The sequence below is a fragment of the Peromyscus californicus genome, unplaced genomic scaffold (assembly GCF_007827085.1).
Source record: "Peromyscus californicus insignis strain IS unplaced genomic scaffold, ASM782708v3 Scaffold_6__1_contigs__length_162567912, whole genome shotgun sequence".
Taxonomy (NCBI): Eukaryota; Metazoa; Chordata; class Mammalia; order Rodentia; family Cricetidae; genus Peromyscus; species Peromyscus californicus.
The window spans coordinates 130,924,597-130,952,190 of record NW_026294584.1 but is presented as its reverse complement, the minus strand read 5'-3'; the positions used below and the strand labels follow the sequence as shown (position 1 = coordinate 130,952,190).

General features: G+C 38.6%; 1 protein-coding gene and 1 long non-coding RNA gene across 6 annotated transcripts in view; one reads left to right on the top strand and one right to left on the bottom strand.

Moving 5' to 3' along the window:
- The window catches only part of Tmcc1 (transmembrane and coiled-coil domain family 1), a 193,628-nt gene that overhangs the window by 72,742 nt on the left and 93,292 nt on the right, over positions 1–27,594 (top strand). The window contains exon 1 of one of the 5 annotated variants that reach the window (XM_052719116.1): positions 19,767–19,918. The exons of the other annotated variants lie outside the window; for them this stretch is intronic. Within the exon in view, the coding sequence (XP_052575076.1) occupies positions 19,880–19,918 (39 nt within the window). The 5' untranslated portion in view covers positions 19,767–19,879. Of the gene's footprint in view, positions 1–19,766; positions 19,919–27,594 lie in introns of those variants that run through there. 5 annotated transcript variants of the gene reach the window in all.
- LOC128098250 (uncharacterized) lies at positions 14,551–19,657 on the bottom strand. The gene is made up of 3 exons (XR_008214177.1): positions 19,455–19,657; positions 18,583–18,651; positions 14,551–15,833 (listed from the first exon to the last, which is right to left on the bottom strand). It is a non-coding gene; the product is annotated as an uncharacterized LOC128098250 (long non-coding RNA).

Genomic DNA, 27,594 nt, shown 5'->3' with positions numbered 1-27,594 from the left:
GAAGATTCCCACTGTGGCCCAAAGGTTCATTCTTCCAACCTCTTGTTGGAATGCTGCACCCTTTGCTGCTTGCTATAGTGGTAACTGTATAGTGAGTGCAACAGGAATCAGTACAATTTACATACCACTGCCTTTATAAAATAGAAACAAATTAATTTTTTTTGCAAAAATTCTGAGAATAAACTTAATTAGAGGGACATGAAAAGGTCAGTGCAAATCTTGGATCTTCTGAAGATAAAATTTGAGACCATTGATCATTATATTTAAGGTCGAGGATTCACTATTTTGTTTTGGAATTTACTATATTATTTTCCCTTTTAGAGACAAAGTTAAGGAATGCACTGTCTTTATTAGGCTGAAATTGGGGACTCTTTGGGGCTCACTTACTATAATATGAATAGAGAAAAAGAATTTTTATAATGTTTGCCTATAACTGGAATATAAACAGAAAGTGGTTTGAGGGATATATATGTTAAAGAAACTTCTGAAATAGAGTTAGTTGAGCAATAAGCAAATCCAGTAAGCCCGTGTGCTGTTCTGTGCAGGGAAGAAGTGAGACTGTAGAAAGGTTGATTCCAGTTGCTGTCCACTAGGTGGGGTCCTCGGCCAAGAGGAGAAGGTGAGAACTGGGGAATGATATTTAGGAATGCACTGAATTAAGCATTTGCTCTTGTAATTTGAATTGATTTGATTACTTTAGCTGTGGAACAAACAGTAGGAGAGGTAGGATTTGATCGTGTTGAAATTTAAGAAGATAAAGATTATTAAGCACTAAGATTTGCTTAGAAACCTTAAAAATACTGTTTATTTTCCCAATTAACACTGGAAAAAAATTGTGTAGTTTTTAATAAACTCTAGCAAAAGTCTCTATCTTCTCTATACATTTAGTGTTGGTTGGGTTGTTGACACCAAGGGAATGTTTTACAGACAGTCAATAATACAGGACTGGAAAAGTGGCCTTACGTTAAACATGAAAACGTACTTTTGGTCTTTTAGTTTTCCCTAACAGGTACTTACTTCATATACCAAAACTTGATCAAGTCGAGTAACTTGGGGTTGTTAGTCTTCAGCTCTTAGAGCCAGAGTGTGAAGTTACAGCCTTTGCAGCAGGCACATTTAAAACAGTATAATGTGAATGTAGTGAGTGTAGGGAGGTGACTCAGTGGGCAAAAGCACTTGCTGTACAAGCCTGACAATTTGAGTTCAAATCCCAGAACCCACACAAAAAGCCAGATGTAGTAGGGCACATCTGTAATTCCAGCATCGGTGTGGTGATTCAGGAGAATCCCTGAGAGGCTTGCTGTCCAAGCTAGCTTGGACTGCACAGTACATACTCAGAAACAAGAGAGACCCAGGGCCCTCAAAACAAGGTGGAAGGCTAGAATGGACTGCTAGAAGTTGTCCTCTGACCTCTATACATGTGCCATGGTGTGTGCTATGGCACATATACACCCATATTGATATATCATGTAAACACACCATAGACACACTAAATAAAAACAAGTATGTAAATGGTGGTCCCAGAAGATTTTTCTTTTCCTTAAAGATTTTATGTCAGGAGCTAGAGAAATGGCTTGGCAGTTAAGAACACTTAATGCTTTTGTAGAGAACCTGGGGTTAGTTCCTAGCACCCACTTGACAGGTCACAGCCACCTGTCACTCCAGCTCCAGGGGAGTCAACCCCCTTTCTGCCCTTCAAGGGCAAAATACCGATGTGTTACACAGGTCTACATACAGTCAAAACACTGATATATAAAGTAAGAATAAGTTAATAACAAGTCAGCATTTAATGTGGTTGTTTTGAGTGGAAGTAGATAGAAAAAAGTGTTACTGCCTTTGATGAATGAAAAGGAAGACATGACAGTGGATATCAGTGAACTCTAGAAAATCATTAGGATATACCTGAGAAACTTACATTCCAGTAAATTGAAAAATATGAAAGAAATGAGTGACTTGTGCAAAGTTTAACATCATAAGTAGATTTGTTAACTGGGTTTGCTTTTCAAATCTGAATTACTTTTCTTACGTTCAGAAACAGCAAGTTTTATGATGAAGATGCACCATAAAGCAAAGTGGAGTCCATTCTTTACATTTTAAGCCATTTGTGGTGGTGCTTACTTATAATCCCAGCAGGGGAGGCTGAGCAAGACGATCTGAGTTGGACGCCAGCTTGGCCTGTACAGAGAGACCTTGCATTAAAACAAACAAAAAATTAAATTTAACCTATTATTCTTTGTCTTAAAAAGTAGTCACATGCTTTAGGGTAAAGGGGATCTCTAAAGGAATCCCACATAGACCTGGTTTCTGATTTCCCCTTTTGTTCACAGGGGCCTTCATACTTTATCATAACCTTGAATCTTAGAAGCTAGGAGAACTGGTTTCCGAAGGAGGTTGCCATTCTTGTTATCTAGAACACTGACAAGACCTCACTTAAAGATTCATAATGGACACTCAGAGGGACAGACCATAGACAGACATTAAATACAAGACAGTCTCTAGAATAGATTGTTTTCCTCAGTGATCACAGCATAGCATTCTTAAGAAAAACAAGTAGCTTTGGCAAGTTAGGGGAAAAAAAAGTGGGCTTAGCAAACTGTATTTCAGAAACTGACAAGTACGTGTGAAAAATTTACTTACTTGGATGTTAACATCATCGTGACCTATGATTTCATTGGTCAGTATAGGCCCATGAGATTTCATTTCTGAACTTTGACATTTAGAGTCACAATTATTACACATTCTGTGTTAATGTATGCCTTTGCTTTGTGTGTAGATAAAACTAAAAATATTGCTGAGCGGTGGTGGTTCACGCCTTTAGTCCCAGTACTCAGGAGGCAGAGGCAGGCAGATCTCTGTGAGTTCAAGGCCAGCCTGGTCTACAGAGCAAGTTCCAGGACAGGCTCCAAAAGCTACACAGAGAAATCCTGTCTTGGAAAAAAAAAAAAAACTAAAAATAACTTGAAATTTTATATCTACCTCCCATCTTACCAGAAGAGTGTTAGCATTCACCATTTTCTAGCTTTCTTATGTGGGTTCTGAGGCTTGGGCAGTAGAGGCTTAAGCCCACTGAGATATCTCTCTGATTATTAGTTACTTTTAATACTACAATTAAAATGTGAGCAGCAATATTGTGTATGCTGAGATTTCTAAACAAACTAGCAAAGGGTTATTTAGAATGTCTAAAATACATCTTATTTAATGAGATGACCAGCTAAATAAGCAGTCTGTGTGGAGGTACTTCTGCATTGTGTGTATGGGTGGGGCAGGAGAGAATTCATTATTAAAGTCTCACATAAGCCTGCAGTACAACATTTCAGAGTTAATGTTAGAAAGGGTAATGAAGGCAAAACTGTACCTATGTAACCTGCCTTGGCAATATTGAATTTTAACAGACCATTCAATAATCAAGCCTTTCCTGATACAGTTGGTAATATCCTTTTTTTTTTGGTTTTTTGTTTTTTGTTTTGTTTTTCGAGACAGGGTTTCTCTGTGTAGCTTTGCACTTGTCCTGGAACTCACTCTGTAGCCCACGCTAGCCTCAAAATCACAGGGATCTGCCTGGCTCTGCCTCCCGAGTGCTGGGATTAAAGGTGTGCGCCACTACCACCCAGCGGTAATATTCTTTGTAAGGTTGTTTACAAGGCTATAACTTTTCTTAAAATTAGGTATGTAGGAGAGATGGCTAAGGAGTTAGGAGCACTTGCTGTGGTTGCAGAGGATCTAGGTTTGGTTCCTGGCATCTACATGGCAACTCACAACCACCCATAACTCCAGTTCCAGGGAATTCAACACCCTCTTTCCACCTGCACAGGCACAACACAGAGTAAATAAATCGAAAAAAAATATTTTTAATGAGGTAATTAGAGTTTAGGGAAAATGTCAAATTTGTCAAGGACCAGAGTGCTAATAGACAGCTTAGTCTTGCTGGATCTTCCATAGCACAGATAATTTAACATTGGCCATTTTTAGTGTGCATCTAGTGTAGCCAATGTGTTATAATTTCAGAAGGTATGGAAGATGCTAGAAGGAAGTAGGTTGGCAAAAAATTAATGAACTACAAACTACAAATTTTCCTAAAACAACAAAAAAGAAAAAAAAATTGGTCTTAAGTAATTGACATAAGGTTTGAAACCTGATAATTACTTTTAAAAAAGAAACTTAGATGAAATGGAAATTCATGTTTCCTATTTTTGATTCTGTCTACAATCAAAAGGTCACAGTGAAATTGCCAGAAAACAACAACTGCTTCCCCTCAAACAATGTGTATTTTGCCCCAAACAATGTGTATGTATGGAAAATCAAATGTAGTTGACTGACTTGTTTTGTTCACTTGTTACCATAACTGGCAGATAGCCTGGCAGTCAGTGGCAAAGATGTTCTTGTTGATTTGTGGACTTCTTCTTTCTGTTGTGTTGCTAACCATATGGAAGGGAAGATACAAATGTAAGGGGCATTTTCCTAAGACATCTTTCCCTGTAGAACTTTCCATTAATGCAAAAGTCTTAGTTGGGGAAGGGAGGCATTTCTACAGTTGTTAGTCAGACGACAGCTCTGCAACATTCTTGGTCTAGCATCTCAGAGCTTCCAAAGCAGCCTGTTCTCCTAGGTCACTGTATCCAAACCTACCTGGTAAGCCAAATCTGGCTTCCGGTGCTTCTCTGGTAGGGCTGTGAGAATCTGTCCTTCTTTCTGAAGACATGGGTTGTCTTCAGTGAGCCTCTTCTGCATGATCCTCTTTTCCAGGTAATTAATAATCTCTAATGGCTGTGGTGTTTGATTGTTTGTTTGTTTTTATTAGTTAGAAAATATTTATTGATACAGGCATTGGAAGGGCTGTAGGTACGAAAATGAACCTTTTTTTTTATGTCAACAATTAAGACTTTCAAGTAGTATTATTTTATGAGGAACAAATGAAGTAGAAATGTGTTGTCATGTCCACACAGTTGATAAGAAGTTATAACTAGATATTAAGACCAACTCTTTTTGTTTGTTTGTTTGTTTGTTTGTTTTGGGTTGTTGTTTGTTTTGTTTTGTTTTTCTTTTGGTTTTTGAGACAGGGTTTCTCTGTGTCGTTTTTTGGATCTCACTGTATAGACCAGGCTGGCCTCGAACTCACAGAGATCCACCTGGCTCTGCCTCCCGAGTGCTGGGATTAAAGGTGTGCACAACTGTTGCCCGGCCATGGACCAACTCTTTTTTAAAAAATTTTTGTGATAAACATTTATTTGTGTGTGTACGCGCAAGTATATGTGGCACCATGCCCAGATGGATGAATTTTTTGTATGGCAATTATTGCACTTGTTTATTGAACTAGAGCCTTAATCATATTTGATAATTTAATTTGAACTTAAATCTTCATCTTTAGGAAATACCAGTGCCAGGGAGTTAAATAATCCCCTGGAATTTGGGAAAGCTGTTTGAGGACACTTGAATACCTCTACTTTCTGGAGGGCCTCTGTTAAGTATGTCTAGTACTGATGTTTTTGGTAGGTTGGCCCATTGATAATTTTTGTTGCCTTCAATGTATTTTAAATGCAGTATTTATGGTTAACCTTAATACAACCCCAAAGTCTTTTTTGTTATTGTTTTTGTTTTCCAAGGCAGGGTTTCTCTGTGTAGCCCTGGCTATCCTGGAACTCCCACTATAAACCAGCCTGGCCTCGAACTCACAGAGATCCGCCAGCCTCTGCCTCTTAAGTGCTGGGGTTTAAGGCATGAGCCACCACCACTCAGCCCACAGTCTGTTTAAAATCATCTATCAGGCAAGACTTTGTGACCCACATCTTTAGTCCCCATACTTGGGTGGCAGAAGTAGGCAGATCTCTGTGAGTTCAAGACCACCCTGGTCTACATAGTAAATTCTAGGACTGGGTCAATGTAAAGAAACTCTGTCTCAAAAATAAAAACGTAAATATAAACACATGCACATAGTGTAGAACAAATCTTTTTTGCATGGTGGGAGGGGGAGGGAGAGAGAGGAGAGAGGAGAGAGGAGGGGAGAGGGGAGAGAGAGAGGAGAGAGGAGAGAGATGGCCAGAGGACAATCTCAAGTGCTGTTTCTCAGGCACTGACCACCTTATTTTTGAGACAGGGTTGGCTGGGACATCATGTAAATATTGGGAACTGAACTCAGTTCTTCATGCTTGCAAGGCAGGGATTTTACAAACTACGTCATCTCCTGAGCCTGCTGGAACCAGTTCTTAACAAGTATTGGCCTAAGTCCTAAATTTTACAGACCCTTAGTACTAGTAAATGATTTAAGGTGGTCGTTTCATTTCTACATAGTAGGAAATTGACCGTCTGCCTTGGAAACCTGAATACCCATGCTTACCTTCTATGGATCTTAGTTATGGCAGCTTTCCAAAGCTTCATTCTGTACTCCTTTTCCTTGTTTTGAATGTTTGACTTGTGATAACTTGAACATTGTGTTTAGAAATTGAACACATTTCCTATACTTGACTACATTAAAATATTTTGAAAGAATTTTTAATTTGGTATAAATAATAATATGTAGTGAGTCTTTGTCCTGCCAGCCAGCTCCCAAATAAACAACATGGAGGCTTCTTATTAATTATGAAAGCTTGGCCAATAGCTGAGGCTTGTTTCTAACTGGCTCTTTTAACTTAAATTAACCTATTCTATTAATTATGTGTTGCCACTGGCTCATGGCTTGTTACCTCATCTGCTACATGTCATGCTTCCTCTGCATCCTCTCGACTCTACCCTTCTTCTTCCCAGTGTCCTCTGTGCCAGGAAATCCTGCCTAGCTATGGCCATTCAGCTTATTATTAAACCAATCACAATGACATATCTTCACATAGTGTAAAGGAGTATTCTACAGCAATAATAGTCTTGAAAAGTAATTCCAGGTAAGAATATTATATTTTAAATATTAATTGAAATGGACTGTATCACCTTGTCATATATTTCAGCATACAATATTCTGAGCAGTCCTGCTTAAGCCTTTAAATACTTTGAAATAAAATACTTTGATATGTTCAAGCGAAGCAAATTTATTTTTATATTTAGTTTGGAGAGATAATGAAATTTCCATAAGCTTTTATCATCATGTGTGCATATGGGTGTGGGTGCAGGTACCTGAGAAACATGCATCCATAATTAGAGATTGTCAAAAGCCTCGTGTAAAGTGTAAGCTTAGGGAGACTAAAATAATTCCCCTTTTCAGTTGCCCTACACTTTACCAGGGAAATAACTTTGCTCTTTTGTAAGTTGAGCACAGTGCCATTAAGTTCTTATGCTAAATATTTATAAGTGGTTGTTGATGAACTGACCGAATATTTAGTATTTTTTGAGGATCCTTCTCTTACTTGGGGTTTCTGTTGCTGTGATAAAATACCATAACCAGCCTGGTGGTGGTAGTGCACACCTTTAATGCCAGCATTAGGGAGGCAAAGGCAGGCGAATCTCTTTGAGTTCAAGGCCAGCCTGGTCTACAGAGTGAGTTTCAGGACAGTTTCAGTGCTACACAGAGAAACCCTGTCTTGAAAAGCCAAAAAGATAGATGGATGGATGGGTGAATGGGTAGGTAGGTAGAAAGCTTGTGGAGGAAACAATTTGTTCCAGTGTATAACTCTCAGGTCACAGTCCATCATTGAAGGAGCTCCAGGGCAGGAATTCGAGGCAGGAACTGAAGCAGAGACCAGAGATGAATGCTGCTTACTTGCTTACTCTCCATGCCTTGCTAATTTAGCATGCTTTCTTATACATCACAGGATCACTTACCTAGGAATGGCATTGTCTGCAATGGGCTAGGCCCTCCAACATCAATTAGTAATTAATGAAATATATCACAGGCTTTCCCAGAGGCCAATCTGGTGGAAGCATTTACTTGATATAGGTTCCCTCTTCCAAAAATGATTAGCTTGTATCAAGATTACATAAAACTAGCCAGCACAATCCTTAATAATATAGGTAAATCCTGTGATGTTTAATATTCAAAAAACAGAGATAAAGTCTTATCTATAGACTAACAGTAGTGAATTTCACTTACCTCCCTCTTCAAATATCTCTAAAGTTTTATGTTTAGTTACACATTATACACATAGAACTTTTTGTGTATTTACCATATAACAAAAATGTAAATAAAAAAGGGTAGAGTTTTAAAAAAATGTGGAAGTTGTAGTGTTTTCTTCCTACATCCCATTGATTTTTATATTGCAATGTAGATGGGTGAGTATTTAGACCAAGATGGAAAGAATAATTTCTCCCCAATGAATTTTGGGGTACTATGGAAAGACAGACATTATCATAATCGCAAAACATATTTCAAAAACAGAAAGCTGTGAGGGAAGGCTGTGAAGTGCTGTTCTAGTCTAGAGTTTATCCAACAAAGGCTTAGAGCCACAGATCCATAACTAGTAAGATACTGCAGGACTAGATAGCCTCTGGGTCCTCCATGACTCTAGGTAGGTGTTCATAGGTGAGTGCTTGAGCACCAGGAGTTAGGTTATGAGTGAGAGCTGCCTCCAAGTACACTGGGAAACTGGTGAAACTGGTGTCTTCGTGCGTGCCTTCTACTTACAACTCTTTTGTTTTGCTTCTTGGGGCTGGAGAGATAGATGGCTTTGTGGGAAGGATCTCTGAGATTTCCATTTCTGTAACATATTTCTTTTTCAAGTGAATAGCAGTAACATCAGTGAGTGAAAGATAAGAAAAACTTCTAAGTATGATGCTCCTAAGCAGTTCTTCAGAAGAAAGAACTCTGAAGGAGTGCATCTGTGCACTGTGACAGAAGATCATTCCCACCTTCTTCCCATACATCCTCTGGGAAGTTTTCTAGAACTCCAGTCAAATGGAAGCCTATTAGAACATACATAATCCTCTAGAGTTCACATGGTTTATTAACAACAACAACAACAAAAACTCATTATGTAAGGCCACTGTGCAAATGGATGTTGAAATGGCTTTTTTATAGTATAGACTAGAACATCCGTTTCTGTATTAAGGTTCTCAGTGATGTTATGTTTTTCTAATTATAGTGGCTCGCAACACAACTATACATTAATTCATTTATGAGTGTGTCTGTGTGTGTGCAGGCATGCACCTGCACATGCCATGGCATATGGAGATTAGAGGATGACCTTCAGGTGTCACTTCTCTCCTTCTACCATGGGTTCCTGGTATTGAATTCAAATGGCCATGTTTGGTGGTATGTACCTTTGCCTAATTAGCCAGTTCATCAGCTTACAACTATATGTTCTCCTAGGCTGAAATATCCAGGTTTTCTACTCCAAATAAATTATTTTTCTCACTGCTGTGAAAAAATACTTATCAGAAACAACCTACGGGGAAAAGGATATACTTTGGCTCAGTTTCAGAGTGGTCAGTCCATGGTTGCCTAGTCCTGTGTGTATGGGTAGAATGTCATGACTGCTGGAGCATGTGGCAGAGGAGCTTATATGGCAGACAGGAAATGGAGCTAGATAGGAGGGGGTCACAGTTATAATATACCTCAAAGGCTTGTCTCCATGACTGAATTCCTCCAGCTACATCCCATCTCCTCAAGTTTCCACAGTCTTTCATAATCTTCCATCAGCCAGGCAGCAAACATTCTGAGCATAAACCTGTAGGGAACATTTCATAGAGAAACCGTAGCCTGCCCCCTAGGGCTGTCCTATTTTGTGGTGATGCCGAGCACAGAAGACAGGTATGTACACAGGTTTGTTATGTCAGTGTGGCTATCTATAACAATACATTTCTCCTTAATAAAATATTCCTCCATCTTCCATTTTCCTTAGATGTCGTATATTTGCTAGATTAGTTGATCCATTTAGAAATGCATGCCTCAAGGGCTGTAAGGTGTCCTCTGAACTTGCTTCAGTTTCTCACCATAAAGAAGAGAGCAGGCTAGTGCTGTTTTCTGTGTCAGAAGGTTAGCTTTGTGAGCCTGGGCATAAGGGTTCTCTAAGCCGATTAGAGCTGAGGAGAATGTAGGTCACAGTGTCACCTGCTCTGGATCTGCATGCTGCTGATGGTATGTGTGCCCTTTGTGTTTTGCTCATGGTTGTATGTCACTGGAATTTGCTGCACCAGAGTAGAGAGTTGTAGATTGGCACACAAATTTATAATAATATTCACTGTTACAAGCAAGGATTTGCAGCTCGTTTGTTTTATTAAATAAAACCAAAAACCAATAAATTAAGTTAGTTAGCTCATTTAGATATATGGGTTAGGTTACATCTGCTGTATCTTTCTAAGTAATACATTTTTTTACTGCTTTAGTGGAAGAAAATTAGGTAAGGAAAAAATTAGGTACTATTGGGAAAAAAAAAAAAAAACCCTTCCCCTGAAAAAAAAATCTTTGTAAAAGGCAGTGATACTCATTGGAAAAGATCAAAAGTCATTGTTTTTATGTAATTTTGAATGCTTTGAGCAGTCATTTTCTTTTCTTTTTTTTTTTTTTTTTTTTTTTAATCCCCTTTTGATTTTTCGAGACAGAGTTTCTCCATGTAGTTTTGGTGCCTTTCCTGGATCTCGCTCTGTAGACCAGGCTGGCCTCAAACTCACAGAGATCCACCTGGCTCTACCTCCTGAGTGCTGAGATTAAAGGCATGCACCACTACCACCCGGGCTTGAGCAGTCATTTTCTATAGACATTATCTTTATCTCTTTTCTTTAAGATTTGTACACTGATGGATGGTTTTTTTTCCTTTATCCTAATTTGTTGCCTCATTCATTGTGTGTGGCATCATAGTTCTGTATTATCATAGTACCATTTAAAGAGTCAGATGGGGCTCTGAAAGCTTTGACAAAGGAAGACTGAACTGTGCCCCTAAGACCAGTGGTGCAGGTTCTGTTCCACGGGAACAGTAGAAGCCAGAGGCTAAAGCTTGTTTCCATATGCACCTTAGTATTTCAGAGGGTTAGTGAAGCCAACTAGTTAAAAATCCTTTCTTTGCTTGTCAACACTAGGAACATGATGCATATATTCTGTATGTGAATATATTGTTTTTATTTTATTTTCTATGAAGAAATTTCCACAGGCTTATTTACTACCATCTAGGTTTCAGAATGCTCACATACAAGTATTTCTTCAGCATATCTAACTTCAGGGAAAGTGTATTTTCATTAATTTGTTTATCACTATAAAATAGTTTTTAAAAAAAGAATTAAGCCCCTGTAGAGTTTTGGAAATTAAAATGAGAATTTCTCTGACCCACTCCCTGCTTTGTTCAGAAATTCTTATTATTTCTTTAACTTTGTTTTGGGATTTATCTAAAGAACTTTGCTCATGTTGCTATTTTCATTTGACTGAAGATAAGTTAGCTCTCTTCTTATCTCTTCCTCTCCATACGTTTTAGTTGAATTTGAAATCTCAGCGTACTGTTAATGCCATGCCAATGTGAATATATTTTTTCCCCTTTCCTGCAGTTGTCACTGTCCATGGAGTTATTACTTTAAATTTTGTTTTAATTATTAGCTATTTCCAAATTCTAAAACCTGTAAATCTCCCCAGTAGTTTCAAAATACCCTACTCTCTTCTTGGTTTTGTGTTTTTCATGAAAATGTATTTCTGGAAGTTCTCACTTTTCCTATAGTCTGAATTGATTTCACTATAGGATTGGTGCAACCTTTTGTCCTGAGATTTTTTTTTTTTTAAATATTTTATTTATTTATTGTCTATACAGTGTTCTGACTGCACACCAGAAGAGGGCACCAGATCTCATTATGGATGGTTGTGAGCCACCATGTGGTTGCTGGGAATTGAACTCAGGACCTCTGGAAGATCAGCTAGTGTTCTTAACCTCTGAGCCATCTCTCCAGCCCCTGTCCTGAGATTTTTAAATCTGTTAATAAATGACAGTATCCGTATCTTCTTGATGTCATACTCTGCCTTCATTGGTTTATACCAAAGCACATTCTCCAGAATGCTTACAAAAAAAGAGGGCAGAAATTAAAACAACTTCTGATTTTCTGTATTTTGTCACACTTATTGTTAATTTGGCTAAATGTTGAATTGTGGGTTAGAAATAATTTCACCATAGACTTTTTCAAAAACTACATTTATTTATTTGATGTGTGTGTACACATGCTTAGATCAGAGGGCAACTTTTTTTAATCTCTTAAGTGATTGTTTTGGTAGGGGGGAGGTCATCTGACTTTTTTTTTTTTGAGACAGGGTTTCTCTGTGTAGCCCTGGCTGTCCTGGAACTCACTGTGTAGACCAGGCTGGAATGGAGTTCAGAGATTTGCCTGCCTCTGCCTCCCGGGTACAGGATTAAAAATATGTGCCACTACCCCTGGCTCTGTCTATTTTTAAAGCAAACTTTTTTTTTGTAAATTTGTTTCTTTTGACTTTGAGGGATGTTTTCTTTTGGTTCCTGTAATGTGTATGTCTCCCCTCCTACCCCATGTTTTAGTCTTTCATGTTATAAACCTGTCTCAAATATCTGATCAACCTTGGTTTCCTTCTCATACTTGAGAGGCCTTTAAGATGGTGTTGGAAATTCTTTTTTGCAAGGACTTGTACACTGGTAGATTTTTGTTATGGAATAATTAGGCCAGTTTGTTTTGTTTTGTTGTGAAACCCTCAGGTTTCAGTATCTGTAGGTCCTCTCTCTATTTTTTTCCTTCATCTAACTCTTCACCTTTGTGTTTGAGTGGTAGGTAATGGAGGCTGTGATGGGCCTGGATGCTTGTGTTCCAAAAGAACGAGAGAGACTGAAATTCTCAGTTTGTGGTTCAATTCCATTGCCCTTACTTTAGCCTTCAACATGATCAGAGTCTGCCTAGAACCCTTCTGGTTTGTTGATTCAATCTCATTAGATAGCAGATCCCTGACCATTACCCTTAGTTATATTAAAATGATGAGTTGATATGTTTAAGCATTTGAGTCAACTCTGCTTTTAAAGCAGCCTCAGGTGCTCCCAGTCCTCAACACAGGACTATATATAGTTTGGGTACAGATTGGCTGGCTTCTTGTTCTTGTAGTAGGGTCCTATCTCAGTATCAGCCCTGAAGAAAAGCTCACTCGTGCAGGCTTGTGTAGGCAGTATTGTTTGTACTAGCAGAAGTGTGGGAATACTCCAAAGGTCATTCAGAGTAGCCAGAAAGGCTCCTCTACCCATGCTGTGAGAATACTTAGCAGCAGTAGAAAATGGTGTATGTAAAATGTGTATGTAGACCATATGTACTGAGAATAATGGTGTAAGAATAAATTGGATTTTTAATTTTCAGCATTTTATATTTTAATTGACAAAATTTATACATGTTATCCTATACATTGGTGTTTTGAAATACACACATTGTAGAGTAGCTCAAATAACCTTATTAAGATGGATATTACCACAGCTACTATTTTAATAGAACAAAATTAAAATTTTTGTTTTACAGAAAAATAATTATTGTTATTAACTTTAGGTACCATGTTATATAACAGATCTCTTGAATTTCCTTATCTAACTGAAATTTTTTATCTTGTGGCTAACCTCTCCCCAGTTGATCCAGCCCACTGATTTTTTTTCAAAAAGGGTTTTAAACCAGTTACATGTTTGTAATCCCAGAATTTGGGAGGATGAGGCGGAGGGTACAGAGTTCCAAGACTGGGCTAGTCAGCCTGGCCTACACTAGAAGACCCAGTGGATGGAGCTAAACAGTGTGATAGAAGGGAGTTAGAAAGGTACACAAAAAAATCTGTGACTACAGGTAATGCTGTACAGGTAATGTTGTAAGTACAATTTCATAATACATATACAAATTCATAATACATGATAAATGGTATGAAGTACAGTAATTATAACAATTAAATGTTCAAAATTAATTACAGATTTAAAAAAATAAAAACCCTATTGGGCCGGGCGGTGGTGGCGCACGCCTTTAATCCCAGCACTCGGGAGGCAGAGCCAGGCGGATCTCTGTGAGTTCAAGGCCAGCCTGGGCTACCAAGTGAGTTCCAGGAGAGGCGCAAAGCTACACAGAGAAACCCTGTCTCGAAAAACCAAAAAAAAAAAAAAAAAAAAAAAAACCCTATTGGAAATATATCAAATCACTACAATATTCTAATTGGTTTATGAGTGAGTTTATCTTGTTCTTTATGTACTGATTGTCTAAATTTTGTGGAGTTTTATTTGTTTACTGGTTCTTTTCTTTGAGATAGGTTCTCACTCTATAGTGAAGGCTGCTGTTTTCTAACTCTCTAGGTAAACCAGGCTGGTCTTAAAGAGGCAGTGATCCTCCTGCATCAGCCTCTTGAGTTCTGTTATATAACATGTGCCCTACCAAGCTTGACATATTTTCTAAATTTTTATAAACATGTTTTATTGGAAAATACTAAATCATAAACAGCCATTTATAAATGGGAAATAAATGACAAAAATAATAAAGTTAATTCTTACAGTGGAAAAGAAGAACATGTAAAATTTAAGTAGAAAGATCAGGGAGTTTGCAGGTAGGACCGATGGATAAGAGAGGAGAAAACTCCAGTGTTTTAGGAATTTTAGAGTTTTTTATATATATATATATATATATCTTATATATATATAATATGTATTATTGTATGTGTTGTATGTACATGTGCACACATGCACACTTGTACCAGCGTCTCATGAAACTGCTTTCTGCTTCTCCCTTGTTTCCTTTCATCCATTCACAGCAAGTAATGCATGTCATGAGGTTGGGGGGGAGAAACAGAACTTTTAAAGCATTACTTTTATTTTATTTTACTTTATTGTTTTTTTTTTTTTGAGACAAGGTATCTCTATGTAGTCTTTGTTGTCCTGGAACTTGCTATTTAGACCAGGCTGGCCTCAAACTCACAGAGATCTGCCTGCCTCTGCCTCCCAGTGCTGGGAGTAAATGCATGTTCTACCGTGCCCAGCATCAAACATTGCTTTTATTAAAAACAAAAATAGCATACTGTTTTAATGTATCTTAAAGAGCATGTAGAGCTCACTAACATGAAAGCTTCATCTGGCAAGTGTGGCTGCTCTTTAAGTCAGCCGTTATAGCTAGTAAGCTACAGAATGAATTAGAGACTTGGTTTTTTGTTTGTTTGTTTGTTTGTTTGTTTTGTTGGCCATGAACATAATTTAACTTCTTACTACTTAATGAATTGTGCGACTTTCAGAGCTGTTTTACACTGACAATTGCTTGGCCTTGTACAAACTACAGAAGTTAATTTACTTCAGGTAAATAAAGTATCTTATCTCTCACCTATTATGAGATTGTTGCAGCAAATTTATTTTTATATAGCAAAAGTCTGTGTCACTTTAGAACTCGAATTGCATAAGAAACCCTAAAACTGGCAGTATTATTGATGAGGATTTCTGGGCGCTGATTTCCTCCTTTCTTGCTTGAAAGCCAAACAATAAAGAATAATATTTCTTTTACAACCGTTTTTAGAAGTTAGTACATATATTTGCAAATTTAAAATTAGCAACTAAATTTTATTGACATTTTTACCTTCCCATTCTACAAATACTTATAACCCATTTCACACCTCTGTATCTGTTCTTGTGGAGTACCCCTCCCCTTTTTTGAGAACGTGTCTCACATAGCCCAGAGTGGTCTTGAACTCTTGACCCTCCTTCTTCAGTCTCCTTAGTGCTGGGATTACAAAACTGTGCCAGCATAAGCTGTCTCATGGACTGCTCTTGCTCTTCATTCATTTATAGAATTCTTAAAAAAGCTTGAAGACTCAAACTTATAGACTTTTTTTTAATCCCAAAGTTCATCACTCTTCGTGCCTCTTATCCATAGTAGCACTGTTGTTGTGTAATACCTCCTGTGTTCTTAAGTCCTCCATTTCCATCCCAGATCGTAAAGGGTATATGCTTCATTCCATTCCTATGTGTCTGGTATCCGAAATGCTTGCTCTGAAATGATGACGAGTATTGAATAATGAAGTCTTATTAAATTCTTACAACTTTATTGGTTGATTGGTAGTTATTTCTACTAGATTACCATAAAAGCTGGTTAAGCTGGGCGGTGGTGGCACACACCTTTAATCCCAGCACTCAGGAGGCAGAGACAGGCGGATCTCTGTGAGTTCGAGGCCAACCTGCTCTACAAAGCGAGTTCCAGGAAAGGTGCAAAACTACACAGAGAAACCCTGTCTGGAAAAACCAAAAAAAAAAAAAAAAGCTGGTTAAAACCCACAGTGGGACCGCAGTTACTTCTACTAGAAGAATACAGTTTATTTCAAATAGCTGTTCTAAGACAGGTTACCAGAGAGGTGAGAGAGCCATAGCTAAAGTACTTTAGATGTGCCAGGCTTTAGTTAAACTCACCTGTTACTTACAATGTGGAAATTCAAATTCTCAACTGTTCCTGAACTGCTGTGTAGACCAGGTTAGCCTTGAACTCACCTAGATGTGCCTGCCTCTGCCTTCTCAAATGCTGGGATTAAAGGCATGTGCCATGCCCATCTAGTTTTTTTGTTTCACTTTGTTATATGTTTATACATGAATAGAAAAAAAAAGTTATATGTTACCTTTTCTACTGTGGTGTTAAAGATACTGATTCAAAAGGAATAATTCTCTTTTTTCCCCACTATGATTAAAAAAAAAACTAAAAGATTTTTCAGCCAAACTGATAATGTACAAAAAGACTATTTGCCAGCTTTAGAAGTAGATTATTTGACAAATAAGGGGAAAATATTGGGAATTGGAGGCAAAATGTCCAAGACAAGCTAAAAACAAGATTGCTAAGTGACTTATGTTCATCTTCGTTAGTCATGACTGGAACTCTGCTCTAGTTATGGAGACTGTGTTTTTCCAGGTCTATGAACCATTTGGAATGTATTTAAATCCTGTGATGGTCATTCACATAGTTAATGTGTGTGTGGCTCCAGGAACTGAGTGCATGTCTTTAACCAGTTCACAAAGGGTGTGTGATCTTTGTGACCCTTTGGAGGATCCTTGTCTTTTTCCATTCAGTTTGTAAAGTGTTGCCGAGTTTTTGGAATAAACTACAAAAACAGAGGCATTGTTATTTGACTCCTAGAATGTGAGAGAGAAATTATAAAGCTGTGGACTTTTGTCTGGGTTATGTTTCTGTCTTTTGTTACATTATTTTGTTACCTTTGTTATTGTCTATTCATCAAAAAAAGCTTCCCGATTCTTCAAAATAAGCCACATTTAGAGATTATAATTTTTTCCCTAATGACTTAGGTAATTAAGGATGTTTTCTGTTTTAAATTATCATTTTTTTAGATTAAGGGCCGGATTTCACATTCATTCATAATGATATTTTAACACAATTAGTTACATCAAATAATTAAACTTTGTTTATTTAACTAGGCAAATGAATGAGTTTCCACAAGAAAGGCAAACAGGTTTGATCTATTTAACCTAAATCCTCTTACATTCTGGAACGTTAAGCGTTTATACTCCTTTCAGTTCAATTGTGATTCTTTCTCTCTTTTTATTAGCCCAGTTCTACTCAGTGCTGGGTGCTCTACTGCTGAGCTAAGTCTCCATCCGGCCTCCTCTCCTCCTCAGTTCATGACTGATACTTAATGTGTACTGTCTGGTGTCTTTTGACATTTTTTCCTGCTTCCATTTCTCTTTATTTTTGAACGGAAAGAATCTTATAACCATAATGTGGACTTGGTTTTAGATTACGGTGTTTCCTGACCATGAATGTACATATGATTCATTTTCTCTCTCTCTCTCTCTCTCTCTCTCTCTCTCTCTCTCTCTCTCTCTCTCTCTCTCTCACTCACACACACACACACACACACACACACACACACACACAAACACACACACACCTTTTTTTCCCTTTGAGACAGAATCTCACTGTATAGTCCTGATTGACCTTAGACTCATGATCCTCTGCTTCATCTCCTGAGTGTTGAGATTACAGGTGTGACCACCAAGCTCAGCTTCAGACTCTTATTTCATTTTCTGTGAGAAGAAAATGGTAGTACTGACACCTCCACTTAACCATTTTAAAAACAACAACAAGAAGCTCAAGTTCACTGTTGGCCAACTTTATACTTGAAATTGTTTTAATCCAGTGGATCTCAACCTTCTTGGTGCTGTGACTTTTGAATACAGTTCCTCATGTTGTGGTGACCCCTAACCATAAAATTATTTTCATTGTTACTTCATAACTGTAATTTTGCTACTGCTATGAATCATAATGTAAATGTCTGTGTTTTCTGATGGACTTAAGCAATGCTTGTGAAAAAGTCATTCGACCCCCAAGGAGTTGAGACTCACAGATTGAGAACTGATGTTTTAATCTGTTAGTTTTAGTATTAGGTTACATTTGTGTACTCTGTACCATAAATATGAGCCATTTTTCACTTTTAGTCACAGTTGATCTAAGTAGTTGCTTTCAAACTTTGAAAGTTTTGTTGTTACTGTTGTTTAAGCAATACAAACATTTTTCTGTTTATGTTTTTTTTTTTTTTTGTTTTTTGTTTTTGTTTTTTGGTTTTTCGAGACAGGGTTTCTCTGTGTAGCTTTGCGCCTTTCCTCGGACTCACTTGGTAGCCCAGGCTGGCCTCGAACTCACAGAGATCCGCCTGGCTCTGCCTCCCGAGTGCTGGGATTAAAGGCGTGCGCCACCAACGCCCGGCCTGTTTATGTTTTTAAAGGGTAGTTTTATATTTACCTTGTGTGCAATAAGCTTTGGGAGCCTGCTATTTGAATTTGATGTGACTTCTCAGTGATTCCGAAGACCCTGTGTAGGATGAGATAAAGGCATCTTGCATCCTATCTTTAGGTAATTGAAAGGCAATGCGGAAGACAGGAGTAATAGAAGAAAGAGCCTTGCAAGAAACTTCCTTTTGTTTTCAAATTAATTTTTCACTTTTCTTGCCTGAAGACTATAATAACTTAGTTTCTTCAGAATTGTATGAGGTTTTGAGAAGGTTCTTGATTTATCTGGAAAGTCTTGACACTAGCACAAACTTGAGAGGCTATGGAAGAAGGCAGTGGGACAGCAGATGTGAATTCTGATTGCACATCTGGAGTTCAGGCCAACAAAGGCTGCAGACCTAGTGTGGGACCTAATCCTGCTCACAAGATTGGAGGACATGGCAAGCACAAAACCAGTGGGTGCCCACAATTCTGTCCTCATTTGGAAGAGGAGGCTTCCTCACTAGAGGAAGAATATCTTTGGATCTCCCCGCAGCTTGTCACTTTCCACTTCCCTTTACCTGTATTAATTCACTGTAAGCTGGTCTGTTTGGTATGTGTGCCAGTTTTTAAAAATACTTTGTTCGAACAAGAGGACATTCACACTAGCCTTTAACTTGAGCCTGAAGTTGAAGTCACCATCCAAGTATGCTCCCTGCACCTGACATTCCTTCCCACAGGAGCCTCCCCGTGAATAAGAGGAAAGGCTCGGCCAATTATGCTAGACAAAGCCACACAGCTGCGAGTCAGCTGGGAGGAGTTTCCGTTTAGAGCTGGAGCCGGTGGAGGCTGGCTCTCCCACCTCCTTTTCTTTCCTCCACCCCCACCCCCGTTCTCCGGGATTACCTGGGTGGAGGCTGAGCCCTAGCTCCAGGACAGGGCAACAGATGCTGTGATACCAGCCGCACCACCCACCTCCAGCCTTGGTCTCAAGAGCTAAGACCCAAGGCTCAGGTGGCACCCGGCACCCTGCCTGAAGGTTGGCGGGAGGGGAAGGGGTGGTCCTTACGGCTGGACCCTCCAGCTGACACAGGAAGTGCGGGGAGAGCCTGGCACTGGGCTGGGGATCCGCCCCGCCTGCCGCTCCTAGGCTGTGCTGTCTCCGCAGAACAATGAAGTGCTTCCAAGTTTGCTGAGACTCCTGGGGAATCCATCGAACTCTGTCAGCCTTCAAATGTGCCGCCAGAGACTTGCCCAAGAAGCTGTTTTAATAAAAGAAGAAAAAGATACCCTTACTGAGTAGATCGCTTTGTTAGGAGATCTTCACGACCATGGTCCAGCGCTTTAGCCTGAGGCGGCAGCTCTCCAAGGTGGGTCAGCTTTCTGGTGTGTCTTACCGGGAACTCTGACTGGCTTCAGCAGGGCTTCCTTTTTGATGAGACTTTGTGTCAACCCTGCCTTCCTCTAGTGCTAAGGAAGATCTGGGAAGGAAGCGCTGCCTTTTGTTCTTTGATCTGATGGACACAAAGCTGAAGGCTGCCTGCCCTGCCAGCCCCAGACTGTGTGCCCCTAAAACTGCAGCTGTCATCTGTGAATCTGGACCAACTTGTCATATGTACCCGTGATAGAATTCCAGGAGAGTATGGATAAGAAATAATTGTAGGCCAAATGTACATATTTAATTAGCAGTTAAATAAGTAACTTGTAGACCAACAAAAGAAAATCCTACTCTGTGGGATCAGGGCTTACATAGAAATTTCACTAATAAACTCAAGAAATCAGCACAAAACAGTTCTTAGAAGCTGCCATGACCCACAGGAAAATGTGAAGATGAGGGGTTGTGTGGAGACTTGCACGTCTAGTGAAGAAGTGTCGAGGAAGCTCTACAGGGAAGCTGGTGGAGCAGCTCCTTAGTTCTGAGTGAAAAGTCCGTTTCATGGGAACAGTTTCAAATACAAAATAAAAAGGTGAAGCGCCCCTTTAAGAAAGGATAGTAGTTTTTATGAATGGGCTCTGTTGGACACAGCCCTGACTGTAATTTGAGCTCTCTCCTTAGCTAGTAAGGAGGGCTATGTGGAAAGAGGAGGTAAGAGGTGAGCTTTAGTTCAGAAACATTGTATTTTAAAGACATGACAGTTGGTAACTAAATTGTGCCGCAGTTCATTCCCTGTAGACAGAAATGTAAACAAATAGTCTGTCTGTAGGCATTCTCACCTTTCTTGAATGTTAATCAGAACTGGTAAATCTGTGTGTGTTGCAGTGTGTTAGGATCCTAAGGATAAAATCTTAGCTGCTCACAAGTGACCCTGGTGTCACTGAAGCAGAAGGAGTACCATGCTTGCCTCCATCCCCAGACCATGTGATAGCTTCATGATCTCACCTGACAGGGACTTTTTAGGAATATTGAAATGCATTTCATCCTGTGTGTGGAGATGCAGAAGGCCTACATTTCTCCTAAACAATATGAAGAAGAATCCTTGTGTTATTCCTTCAGTACTCTTTAGTGGTGTATTCCCAAAGATGTAGTACATGTAATAAGCAGACGCTGTAGTGTTTCTCATGACACTACTACACAGGAAAGTCTAACAGCTAAGAGCTGGTCAGTGATCACTTAACTAGAACAAAACTGCATTCTGGGTATTTTGCTGCTGTTGCTTCTCTCCAGGTTATTATTTACATAGGTTATTATCTGTTACATAAAGAGACTCGAGGAAGGGGTGGGAGCACAGTCTACATAGAGAGAATCAGGAAAGGGGTGGGAGCACAGTCTACATAGAATCAGGAAAGGGATGGGAGCACTGTCTACAGAGAATCAGGGTGAGCAGAGCAGTTCCCTCTGCTCACCTTAACAGTGTTTATAGTTCCTATTATAGGTGATTATGACAAAACCTTAAGGAATGTGTGCCCTTGATTTAGTATGTATTCAATTGTGAATGCAGTTTGGAAGATACTTGAACATGAGGAAGAAACTGAATAAGGATGTCCCTGAATTTGTCCTACACCCATTAAGATTTAAAGACCTAACTTCCTCTGCTCTATTATACAAGTAGTTTGCTATTAAGAAAGAATCTTGTACAAGAATATAATTTTCTTACTATCTCAATGTTTTAATAGGAATTTCTGTTAGAAAGTTTGTGGAAGGAAATATTTGTAAAGGTTTGTGGTGGTTTTAACCTCAGTATCCATTAATCCTAAAGTTCAGTTGCCATGTGACTCCTGTAGGCTAGTTAGTGCTCACAGGCTAAGAAAAAAGAAGGAAATTGTGGAGCTACAGGAAGAATAAAATTCTTGTCTCCTAGTACACCTTTATTCCCAGCACTAGGGAGACAGAGGCAGGCAGATCTCTATGAGTTTAAGGCCAGCCTGGTCTACAGAGCTAGTTCTAGACCAAACAGGCCTACCTGGTGTCAAAACAAACAACAAAAAAAAAACCTCTTTAGTTTTGAGAACCTTATCTCCTTGAGTGGATCCCAGCTTCTTTGCCATTTCAGATTATTTTCTTCCTTGCTGGATTTTTTTACTTGTTACTTCAGAAATACTAACAAAACCTTTTTCTTTCTACTCTACATCCCCTGGATGAGCCAAAATCATCCAGCACCTTCCCCCAGTGTGGGCATATAATTTAATTTACCTAATGATTCTTAAAATTGATTCATGTTTCCAATAATAATGTCCTTTGATTTTACTTTTAAATGATAATTATTTCCCAGTGTTCAAAAAGTAAATTTTTTTAAAATGAGATTTTGCTTCCAACCGTATCTTTTTATGGAGATCCCAACCCTGCCTCTAGAGGTAGCATATTTTTAATTCTTCCTGTTTATGTAAACACGTATAATTTTTTTTTGAGCTTTCTAACATGAAAGACAAGTAAGGCAATGCTTGTTGTAGTATTGTCACCTTTACCTTCCAGTCATGCTCTGAATAGACTCCACTTAGTTCAGGTTTCACATTTTCATTCAAGCCAGTCAGCCTCAGAGAACCCTCCTTCCCGCTCTCCTTTCCTGTCTTTTGTAGTCCATTCTGGCATTGAACTTACTAGCCTCCTTCCTGAGACTTTCAAGGACAAGATTACAGGTGTGCACCCATATGCTAGGCACTGAGTCCACTTTCTATCCCAGAGAGTACTTGAAATATCATCAACCCATGATGACTTCTTTTTCTGTCATACCAGATTTCCTTCTCATTCCATCCGAGAGCTTATGTTTAAATTTTTCATATGGTAGAAACCCAGGAAATAATCATGCAGTCATGCCTTGAGTTTGCCTATACAGGGAATATTAAAGAAGGGTGCCAAGGCTCTTAAGTTCTGCTATTGATTCGCTGAGTACAATCTAGATGTGTAAAGCAACTAACAATATTTTAGTCCACAAGTGCCCTCTCCACATAGTATCCAGTTTTTGCTATCAGTTTGATATCAGCAAAAGAAACTTTGGAGTTTGGCTATTCTCAAGAAATATAGATTATTGATAATAACTTGAATTTTCAGAAAAAAAATTTCTTCAGAAATCGTTTCTCAAAATTCTACTGATTTTTTTGTTGTCTGTTATGTAGTGGCATATACGACTTCCTTACTTTTTCTGTGAATATATATTGGTAAAATAAGAGTGTTGCTGTGCAAGCATAAAGATCTGAGTTTGAATTCCCAGCTCTTGCATTAAAAACCCAAGAATGACTAGGTGTGCCTGTAATCCAGCACTGGGAAACAAAGACAGATCCTTGAAGCTCACTTACCATTCATTTATAGCCAAAACTGTAAGCCTCAGGTTTACTGAGAGACCCTGTCTGAAGGAAATAATGAGGAGAGTAATAGAAGAAAGCTGGCGTTCTCTTCTTGCCTCGGGGTAGACATGTGCACCCACACACTCATGTGCATGTAACACACACACATTCGGAGGCTAAATCATGTTATGTTTATTTTACTAAACAATTAAAAGTGTGTGTGTGTGTGTGTGTGTGTGTGAGAGAGAGAGAGAGAGAGAGAGAGAGAGAGAGAGAGAGAGAGAGAGAGAGAGAGAGAGAGAGTCTAAAGGTGTGTGTGTGGTCATAGGACAAACTGAGAGTCAGTTCTCTCCTTCCACCATGTGAGTCCCAGGGCTCAAACTCAGATCATTGTCAGGTTTGGCAGCAAGTGCCTTTACCCACTGAGCCACCTTACTAAACCTTACAATTTTTAAAAGTATATTAAGCCTGCGTTCTCAATGATAAATACTGGGGATACAGCAAAGTGGTACAGTATTATTTGTGATTATAATTTCGAATATATAGGCAAGAAGTCAGTATTGGGTGGGTGATTTTAAGCAATAGACATGCAGCATCTCTTTTTGTGTTCCTTTTGTTAAATTTTCTTTGTTATTCTATACACTGATGAGCTTCTTAATTGGAAATAGAATACTTTGCATTTGCATTTTACTAGAAAGTAAATGTTGCGTTTTTCTGCTAATCATTGACCTGTTTTTTAGGAGACTTAAATCAGATAGTGCCATGACTGGCTACTGTGCACAGGTCTCTGTGCATTCTGGAACTTGAACTCGACAGGTGTAATCTATAGAATACTTCTGATGTATTATAACACCCAAATAGGAAGACTGATGGCATTCTGTTACATGAAATGAGGCCTCAAATAAGATAAATTCTGAACACACACCTGTGGTAGGAGTAAAGAGTGGCCCTCGTTAACTACTGTTCTGAAGGCACATGGTGTGAATTGTAGGAAAAGGCAGCCACACATTTGAACTGTTATATCTGAGCACAGGAACTGCATGTGTGATAGTTTCTGTTTTTTTTTTTTTTTTAGTTATTTTTGTTTACATAAGAACATGAAAAGAAGAATTTGATCTTTTAAACAAATACCCTGGTTTAGGACTTAATTTCTCTTATACACAAGGATCTGTAGCAGATCATATTGCAAAGTATGTTGAATAAAAACAAGACAGTGTGGATGACATTGACTTTGTGTAGCACAGAAAATTTCAGACTACTAAATTTCAGACTATTCCATCCTATGTTCTATAGGAAGTAGGTCCCTTTGTTTGCATTTGCAAAGACTCAATCTTGTCTGAAATACAAATGTAGCTTAGGCAATAAAAAGGTACCCCATGCTTCCCTTTTCACTTAATAATTGTTGTTCCAAAGTTCTTTGTCACTGAAATTAAGTAAACTAGGGTTGACCATGTGACTTTGAAGGCAGCTGTGCTTATGACTACTGCCAACATAGATGTAGGGTATGTGACTTTGAATAAGCCATTAACTCCTCTTAAAGTTTGTCTTGGGAAGTGTTGTCTTGGATTCCTTACTGATGTGAAATCACATGATTTCTGATGCTTGCTGAAAAATGATTTTTTATTACACGCACCCAAGGAAACATCTATCCAGAGTTCTTAGTGAAAGTAAGTTAGTTCATGGCCTTAGTGTCTAGGCTTAGTGTTCTCTGGATAATCTAAAACAACAGACAAGTTCAGTGGATCTGTCATGCTTGCTAGATTCTAGGCACTGAGAAGATGCACATTTTTCCTTTCTAATCCTTTCAAGAGATGTCCTTTGTAATGGAAGCTTACCTCATCAAACAGGTTTTCTTCATTTGATGGCATATTAAAACTTTTTTTTTTTAAAGAATAGGCTGCTCTCAATCTTAAAAACACTTGTCTTACCAGACTGTATGACAGGTAGAAAGCTAAAGTAAGGGTTCAGGTGTAGCCCAGTGGTAGAGTGCTTGCCTACCATACTAGGAAAGTCCCTTATATGTCCCAAGTTCAATCCCTAGCATATTAAAAAATGTAGCCAGAAGTTTCTCAGGTCCCACCCATCCCCCTGGGGACCAGACAAATCTCTCTCACCCGCAGCCCCTCAGCTACTTGGACCCAAGTAAACACACAGAGGCTTATATTATTTACAAACTGGCCTATGGCTTTAGCCGCTTGCGAGCTAGCTCTTTCATCTTAAATCAACCCATTTCTATAAATCTGGGTTTTGCCACGTGGCCATGGTGTTACCGGTCTGCTAGCATCTTGGGCAACAGGCTGGCATTTCTCCCACCTCTGCCTTTCTTCCTGTCTCTCTCCTTGTATTTCCTGCCTGGCTATAACCTGACTCACCATAAGCCCGAGCAGCTTCTTTATTAACCAATCATAGCAACACATATTCACAGCATACGGAAAGACATCCCATAGTACTTCCCCCTTTCTGTCTAATCAAAAAGGAAGGTTTTAACTTTAACATAGTAAAATTACATATAACAAAACAGTTATCAAACAAGAATTATAGTTACAATATCTAGTCTATTTGTTGTTTTTTGTTTTTGTTTTTCAAGACAGGGTTTCTCTGTGTAGCTTTGCACCTTTCCTGGAACTCGCTTTGGAGACCGGGCTGGCCTCAAACTCACAGAGATCCGCCTGCCTCTGCCTCCCAAGTCTGGGATTAAAGGTGTGCACCACCACGGCCCAGCCTAGTCTTTTTGTATTTAGCAAAATTAAAGAAAATACTCTATCATCTGTCCTATATTTGTGAGTCTAAAGTTTCATCTAATTTATCTTTTATCATACCCAAGGAAAATTAGACCTATCTAGTCTTCAACTACATCAAAGACCCCTGAAGGATATAATATTACCTAAGTAAACAGGAAGTACATTGTAAGCAACTTCCAAAAATCGAGAATGAGAGAGACAGCTGGCTGCCTGGACAGTCATCCAAAGTTTCTCTGTAATGTTGGGGCATCCATCTTCAGCCTATTGGCCTAGAGTCTCTCAGTCACTTCTCCCTGTGTCCTGTAGAGTGTCTGGCAGTCTCCTCTGTGAAGCAGGAACCTGAAGGACCATCTCACCTTGTTTTGGCAAAATTTAGTGGTCATTTTTCCACAGGTCCTGCATGTCCAGTCAATACAACATTTTGTCAAGCAGTCCAGGCAAGAACAGTTTCTTGCCCAAATGGCTAACCTTTGCCATAGGAAAGCAAATTCCATATGGAGTTTCTTCGATGCCCATCATCTTCTTTGAAGTAAATCAGTGCTTCCAGGAGCAGACGTGTCTCATTGTCCAGAGAGTCTTAAGTTTTTAAAACATTTTAAATGCCATATTCTGTAGGTCTTTGAAGTGATTGAAGATTACCTACCTAATTGAAATATATCTTTATATTTATAAATATATCTTTATTATTTATAAATAATATATTTATATATATATACCTAGAAAACTTAACTAACACGACTGTAAGTCTGATTATCCTAGATGACTGTTAATCTGTATTTCTTAATTATATATTACAATTTTAAATGAACTATATAAACATAATAACCTTAAACAAGAGTAGAAATATACATACAGTATAACAAAGTTAACTTTAAATTTGTATCAGTAAACTAAAATCAATAACATTTTAAACAAGTTGTTGCTCTTTAAAAGTAGATTTAATAATCCACCCTTTTATCCTATCATATGTATACTATCCCCTTTTCTTTTTTTCTTTTTTCATTTTTTGGGGTTTTTGTTGTTCTTGTTTTTGTTTTGTTTTTTGGGACAGAGTTTCTCTGTGTAGTTTTGGTGGCTGTGCTGGATCTCACTCTGTAGACGAGGCTGGCCTCAAACTCACAGAGATCCACCTGGCTCTGCCTCCCGAGTGCTGGGATTAAAGGCGTGTGCCACCACTGCCCAGCTTCCCCTCTTTTTCTTTAGAAAGAGATTGCATTTATAATCAACCCCCTTTAAATAAAAATAAACATTTATAAACAATATTTTGGGAATTTGGGCATAGCTTCTCATACTTCTTCCTGCTGGTTGGGGGCACTGGTAATCTTATGGAGATCCTGAGAAAATTAAGAATTATAGTTAAACCTTTACTGTATTAGTCTGTAAGGATGGATCATCTCTGCCAGTTGCTTTGAAGCTAATTTTGAATGTTGGATCATCTGGGCAATGGTGTCATTGGAGACCATTCAGGTGGTCTTGGCTGATCTAACCATATTAGCCTGAAAGCAATCCACAGGTTCTCATCTTCTGTGGAAACAAAAGCAGAACCCCTTTTCCAAAGCAATGTATACTTAGACAAATTTTGAAGT